Source organism: Mobula hypostoma, chromosome 9 (assembly GCF_963921235.1).
Source record: "Mobula hypostoma chromosome 9, sMobHyp1.1, whole genome shotgun sequence".
Lineage (NCBI taxonomy): Eukaryota > Metazoa > Chordata > Chondrichthyes > Myliobatiformes > Myliobatidae > Mobula > Mobula hypostoma.
Window position 1 is genome coordinate 36,292,579 of NC_086105.1, and position 7,831 is coordinate 36,300,409.

Consider the following 7,831-nt stretch of genomic DNA (forward strand, 5'->3'; position numbering starts at 1 on the left):
GATATATTAGGCAGCTAATTCTGCATACATCCAATTAGATAACGTTTGCAAAACGGGAAGATCGTCCTCTTTTAAAGGTCACTTTTCCGCTCAAGCTTAATCCTGGTAAAAGTATATGGAGCAGTCGGGAAAAGCTCCAACTTCACGGTTTAACGAGCTCACAATTTCAGAGCGCCGAATGATTTTGAATTAAATCCCCAACTGAAACCTCCTATCAAGATATCTTTCAAATATCCACCAATAATATAGTTCGGCTCTGATGCACAACCACACAATAAACAAATGCCAACCCATCCTGAAAAACTTCGGAGTAATCGTACCAGTCTCCCGTCTAAAAACAAAACTCGGAAGAGCAGCATGCGCATGTAAATGTCGCCTAAATTGTGTCATCCATTCCGATAAGTCGATGTCCCGCCTATCGATCGCTAGCCTTCCTTAAGAATCTCTTAGTGACCAATTTCCCATCGAGTTGGATCGCGAGGAATGGACAGAACGAAGACGCAGTCTCCTTTGCGCTAAAAGGCTACTCATAGCAAGGACTGGTTTTCCTAACAAGTAGTTTGTTGTATTTTTCCAGCTCATGGGAGGGAAGTAACTTACTGTGGATCAGAGTGAACATGATCCTATATAATTTGGCGCAAGCCTTTATTTAAAAAATAACAATTCGTCTAAATGTCAATCATTCTTTGAGGATATTTATCTGGGATTTCAACTGAAAATTGGCACGGTTCGGTCTTGAGCTTTAATCAGGACTGTTTAACTCGATGCCTTAGGTGGTTTCTTCCTGGCACAGTATTTTCGTTTGTCTCGTTTTGATCTATGTTACTAACCAATCTCCCCTTTTCATTCAATCCTTAAACTCGGAACGCATCCATGCAATTATCAGACGCATCGACTGGCTTTTTTTTGAAGAAAAGGGATGAGATTTAGCCGACTCTCAAAAAAAGTTGTGCATTCTTCATACAAAATCCCACAACTATGCAGCAGCCAAAAGTATTTGAGTTCAGAGAGGATAACAGGTAGCAGCGCATTCTAACAAACCGGGACTGTTGGGTTAGTGCTGAGGAATGTGGAAATACAACTTAGCCTTGCAACTAATAAGGGCATAGAGGCAAAGAAGTTGCCAAATATTCATAAAAACGCAACCCGTCTATTGTGGGGGAAAACTGCGCATTAAATTGATAATCTGAAGACCCCTAATTTCGGATAGAAGGTGTTGTCTGCCTACAAATTCTACAACTTCGACCTCTATTTCGATTCTTCTTCTCCGGCGGTCTGCCCGCGCTAAACGCGACTTTCCTTCAATGTGTTGCATCAGAGAAGGGCAGGCAAACCAGTTGTCAGGTAATTTCAACACGTACGTATGATGGATAGCATCGGTGGTTCTGCCCAGTCCTGCAAGCTCGCTATGCTTTGAATCTGACAGCTAAAGATTTCATATCAACTGATATTTTGATGTGTTAAGGTGAGATGCAATATAAATTAATGTTGTGACCGAAATTATATATATATATAGAGAGAGAGAGAGAGAGAGGTTTATATAGGAACAACCTTGCGCCCCCCATACACCCCACAAAATAAAAGATCCAGCAACACAATAATATAAACAGCTAGAACAGATTCCTTTTGTCATTCATGGCCAATGAACCATGCACCTATAACATGATGGTTAGTACAAATACAATATATTTCACCTCTCCACAACACCCCCTCCCCCAGCATATGTTGGTTTCCTCCTTCCAACACGGAATGTTAGTTTTTCCACTTACCCTAACCTGACGTAGATGAGACCCAGGCAGAGGAAGACAAACAGAATCCACCTTCGAAAGTTCCTGTGCATGTTCTAGAATCAGGGATTCGCCGAAGAACTCAAATTCAGCGATTTTATCGAATTTTAAACACAGACAAGCAGATTTACAAAACCCACAGGCAGGCTCATAACGAATTAACAACCCTGTTTCATCGGTCGGTCGAGACTCAGATCACTGCAGAATATGCTCCCTTGCGCAGTATCGATGATGGGACACTCATAATCTTCCAATTCCATGTGGATCCTTTCCCCATTTATATTCAGCTTTAGGAAAGATGGGGAAAGGGACCGACTCCACATTCGACCAAGGAAGGACACCGGAGTGTTATTCCAGTCTGCGCGGGCATCGCATTGCATGTGTTGTTAACTTGTCCCGAATTCTCCACCGTTCGCCTACTTAATATCTTTCTTGAACAGTTGGGCTGTCGTAGACAATCGCCCGTTGAAGTTGGTTTAAAATAGCCCGTAATTCGTTCACCTCGACCTCGGTCTGATGACATCCATTTACCTGCTGATATGGTTTGCTGCAGAGCGACACGATCGTCACAGAAGAGGGAAAAGAGGGAGATGCAGACAGAGAGATACGCCTCCAATAAATCAAGATAGCAAAACGATGTCTGAGCAAGCTGCTGCCCATAGCTCACGAAAACACGTGTTACTTTTGTTCAAAAAGCTCTTCGCTGCCAACTAAAAAGATAGAATGCGACAGGTTGCGCGCAATAAACACGATGCTATTGAAAAGGGCTTCTCATTAACACTCCCTTCTCTGTGACTCCACTTTATCAAATGTGTTTATGAACACGTCCACGATTTCAAGTTGCACATAAAGCCTTTTCTTTCGTGTTCCTTTATCGAAAACAATCCTGACACGGATATTTCAGAGCAGCACGTATACCATTGTGGAAAATGTAGGGAGACACATGTGTATTCTGAACTGGGATGTTTTGCAATTATTTCACTTTGAATGAGAGAATCTGAAAGTACAATAATACCCAAAGATGAACAATAATTGCTGTGCGCGCGAATACGCGAGAAGCGCATTCTTACATTGTTGCTGGCGTTGTTCAACTTTTAAAAAAACTCTTGTTTCAGCAAGATAGAGTATTCTCAGCACGCTTTCTCCCGCAGTTCTAAACACAGAAGGTGGTCAGGAAATCCTGCAATAAATTTCCATCCGGGAGAAATGCCAACACTTGCATCTTTGCAGTTCTTTAACTCTATATTTTATTGACATTTGATTTATTCAGGGTGAGCGAGAATTTTGATATAGTAATTAAATACAAAATAGACACAATCCCAATTGAATCATTCATTGTTTTGACTTTAACTGCACTTGAATTTTCCCCTTCCCACTCACCCACCCAACAACAAGTCTTCATCCCGGAGAAGGAACGGAAAGGCCAACTACTTTGAAGCAAAATAATCACATTGCGATCAATGTCCTTTTAAGAATATGGCAAAGTCTGCGCTAGTTACACCGAAGTGACGGAATGCTGGCAACATGAAATGATTGTTTCTGAGAGCCAGGCTTTCTCCGTGCTTATGACGAGGCCGCTCTTATCGCCTTTGTGCCTGCTAACTGTGGTGATGAAGGGTCCATGTGCACGGCTCCCAGAAGGCGCAATTCACGAGTGGCTTTAGCAAGACAGCGTCAGCTATTATGCAGCCGGCTACTGTACATCACCTCATTAATCTAATGAAACACGTCAATCTGAATAGGGTCTCCAACCCTTGGAGTTCGCAGTTACACACATCAACTGCAGTTAATCTCGAGCGTTGACATACAAATTGCTTCAAAACATGAGCAACATATAATTTCTACCTGGGAGTAAACCGCGCCGGTCATCTCAGGAAGATTTATACAACAATTTATTATAGTAGATTGAACTTTGCAAGTGGAAGTAGATCAGGGACTGTGACATATTTTACTGTGTGTGGCTTTATTGTGTGTTTAGTGTGCAAGTAGTAAGTGATTTTAGTCTACCTGCTTTCTACACATCGGTTCCCTATTCAATATTTTACGTTCTTTGTATCTGATCTTCCCAAATATCTAACATCAATTTAGCTGTTATCGTAAATTGATGATCAGTTTGAACTTGCATATTTCATATTGGAAACACAAAGAAAATGATAGGCCGCAACCTCTTTTTGTCCTCTTACTTTGACACAATTTCCACTTTTTCTCCAGTTTTACTCTGGTCGTGTTGGGCCACTGCACTTTTCCCCGCCCCACCATCGCCGCTTCACCCTACACGTGATCCTTCTCCCATCACTTCGCTGTGCGAACCTTTTCACGCTTTTTCACCTTCATGTTTACATTTCCTTTCTCTGCCCATTGCAAGCGTGTCACCTCACTGCATCCTTCCCTTTGTCTACTGTCCTCCACCACTGACCCAAGCTGTTTGTTGTTCCACGCCACTGGACGTTGATATTCCAAACCAATTTCCTTTCGGTCCTCAAGTTTGGCTTCAAGTTCACGCGTCCAAAATCAGTTTTCTCAAATCACGACCTTTCCTTTTCACACCCTAACCGGTTTGTTGTCCCGTGGTTTTCGCTCAAGTTACTAATCTGTATACTTCAACTGAATTAAATATTTAGTAACCTCGTGTGTCCAAATATATTTCACCAACTGGTTGAAAGAATCAGGCCGTTCCCCCCAATTCCAATCAAAACTTACGTGGTAACGTGGGGTTTATTTTGCCCCATGCAAAGCAATCTTCTTTAACTGCGGACTGGGTTTTGATTATTGGATGCTACTCTCTCCTGTGCTAAGTGAACATTATTACCGCAGCTCCACTGGTGAAATTTGAGTTTCGGGATAGATTTGACTGTAGGTCAACACTGCCATCTAGCAAACGGAGCGCTGCGCACTTTGCTGCCATTAGCAATCTGCCATCGAACGCTTTTCAAGTAGATGATTTAAAACCTGTAAAGAGATTTACTGCAAGTAACTTGTGTTGACATGACTGTCGCTGAAGTTGGTAAGCCAGTGAGTTCCCTCGCAATCACTAAAGAAAAAAGCAGGAACGTTTCAGTCGCCAATTCAATCTCATTAACTATCAAAGGTAACAGCGACTTCCAAATCCTTGCTTCATCATTTTTCATGGTGGACACTTTTTATTCCCCCCCCCCCCCCCGCCCACAACATTGTTGTCAGTAACTTCATTCTTCTTCAGCATTCAAGAGTAAATTAGCACATCTAGATACAAACAAAAACGGCGTTTATCACCCTGGTTTTCTTGTTACACGCGTTCTTCATTTATATCAAACGCTACGCTCATTTTATTAAACAAGTTAAGCAGTTTTATAACTGAAAATCAAAACTGCAGGCGCTGGAAACCGAAAATAAAAACAAAAACAGTGAATTGCTGGGAATACTCAGGAGGTCAAGCCGCATCTGTGGGAAGAGAAACAGACTCAATGTTTCAGGTGGAAGTTCAGGTATTGTGAGTTTAGGTGGTAACTACAAGTATTGCCCTGGTGTTGTTACTTGACCATTTGAGGATGCCAAAATTAAACGGTGTTTTATAATAATGCTGGCAATGGATATCAGGGTAGCTGCACTATAACTCGATCTTACTCCCCAAATAATTTTGTTATTTTTCATTAGCTACATGATGGGACTATCCAATGAATTCTGTAAGTTCATGATTCACTATGTCTGCAGCCCACAATGACATATGCCTATATAAATAGACTCATTTTAATTCAAGGCTCTAACCTCTACCCAAACTATTTTTAAATTTCTGGGATTTGGGCACTTCATTAATTGTCCACCCATAATTGTTCTCCAGAGGGTTGTGGAGAGTACCTTTCTTGAACTAGTGAAGATTCTCCTGGTGCTATTGGGAAGGGAGCTCCAGGATTTAGATCTATTTATTTTTCTTGAAAAGCACACAAATTTCAGATTAATGCTTCTGAGGTAGCAAAACAAGCCTACTTTTAAAATGCCAAAAACAATTCCAAAATTTTCCAGTTTCCTCAACATTGCATGTTGAGGAAAGAGCAGAATTTGATGTTGCTGGTGTTGGTAAGGGGTAAGGTTGTCCAGGGTATGCAGAAGAATTGTTCATTCTACTACAACATACAACATTGTCACCTGCTCCATAAGGTTAAGTCACATGGGATCCAAGGCAAGCTAGCCAATAAGATACAAAACTGGCTTGATGGTAGGAAACACAGGGTAGTGGTGGTGATGTTTTTCCACATTGGAGGCTTGTGCTCCAGGGACTGAAGCTTGGTCCATTGTTGTTCCATCATTTATATTAATGATATGGATGAGACTAGGTGGCATTATAAGTGAGTGTGCAAATGACACCAGCTATGGTACTTAATTGGAAAGTGAAGATTATAATGCAATCCTGGATCAACTGGGCCAGTGTGCAATGTTATGGCTGATAGAGTTTAATTCAGATACATGCAAGTTGCTTCATTTCAATAAGACAAATCAGAACAGGACTAGCACAGGTTTAATAATCACAGTTTTTGTTCCCCAGCAAGGCCTTGAGTAATGCTGTAGAACAGAGTGAGCTAGAGATGTGGGTGCATAGTTCTTTGCAAATGACAACATAGAAAAACAGGGTAATAAAGGTGGTATTTGCCATGCTTACCTTCATAAGTAGGGCTTTGAGAACAGGAACATCATGTTACAGCCATACAAGACATTTATTGGAGTGCAGCTTACATTTGATTGTCCTGCTCCAAGAAGGATGTGCAAGAAGGTGCAAAGAAGATGTACAAGTTTGCTACTGGGACTGGATGGCCTGTATTACAAGGAGAAGTTGGATAATCTTGGATTTCTACCTCTCCACACACCACCTCAACCGAGTATAAAAGGGCAAGGGGTGACCTTATTGGGTGAGCATTTCAAAGATGGTGACAACTCTCTGACATTTACCTTAGGCTTGGAGAGGGATAGGAGCAGACAGGGGAGGGGGAATTATAATGCTATTAGGCAGGAACTTGGGAGAATAAATGGATGAACTCAGGGAAATGCAAAACAGAAATGTGGAGGTTATTTAAGGAGCACTTGCATAGGGTTCTGGAATGTCTCACTGCGGTGGTGAAGGGATAGTTGACGAGATGTGGAGCATTTAGTCAAGAGAAAGAAAGAAATATATTTGATGTTTAGGAAGCAAGGATCAGGCAGGGTTCTAGAGTCAAGAGGGAGCTTTAAAATGGTCAGGAGAGCTTGAAGGCATGAGAAGGCTTTGGCAAGTAGGATTAAGGAAACCCCCAAGGTGTTCTACATGTATGTGAAGAAAAGGAGGATGATGAGAGTAAAGGTGATCAGGGATAGAAAAGGAAACGTGTGCCTGGAGTGGAGGTGGTAGGGGAGGTCCTTAATAAATATTTTGCATCTGTATTCACCAGTGAGATGGATTTTGACATTTGTGGGGACAGCATAAAATAAACTGATATGCTAGAACATGCCAACATTAAGAAACTTTTAACAGGATAGATAAGACCCTGGGCCATACGGGACATATCACAGGTTAGTACAGGAAATGAGGGAAAAGATTGCTCTGCCTTTGGCAGTGATCTTTGTTTCTTCACTGGCCACAGGAGTAGTATGAAATGATTGCAGGATAGCAAATGTTTTGAAAAGGGAGTAGTGATACACCTGGGAATTATAGACTGTGAGTCTTAATTCAGTAGTGGGCAAATTATTGGAGAAGACCCTAAGAGAAATTATTTAGTAGCATTTGGAGAAGCAAAGTCTGATTAGAGGTAGTCCTCATGGCTTTGTGAGGGGGAGATCATGCCTCCTGAGCTTGATTGAATTCTTTAAGCACATTGATGAAGGTAGAGCAGTGGATCTGGTGTATATGTATTTTAATAAGGCGCTTGATAAGGTTCCCTATGGCAGAGTCATTCAGAAAGTCAGCAGGCATGGGATCTAGGGAAACTTGGCTGTGTGGATTCAGAATTGGCTTGCCAATAGAAGACAGAGGGTGGTTGTAGAACTAGCCTGGAGGTTGGTGACCCCTCAGATCTATTCTGGGACCCCTGCTGTTCGTG

General features: G+C 41.8%; 1 protein-coding gene across 1 annotated transcript in view; it reads right to left on the reverse strand.

The window, feature by feature from the left end:
* The window catches only part of LOC134351638 (protein Wnt-7b), a 104,484-nt gene extending 102,119 nt beyond the window's left edge, over positions 1-2,365 (reverse strand). Inside the window, exon 1 of the mRNA XM_063058063.1 lies at positions 1,770-2,365. Within this exon, the coding sequence (XP_062914133.1) occupies positions 1,770-1,840 (71 nt within the window). The 5' untranslated portion in view covers positions 1,841-2,365. The remainder of the gene's footprint in view (positions 1-1,769) is intronic.
* Positions 2,366-7,831: the final 5,466 nt, after the last annotated feature.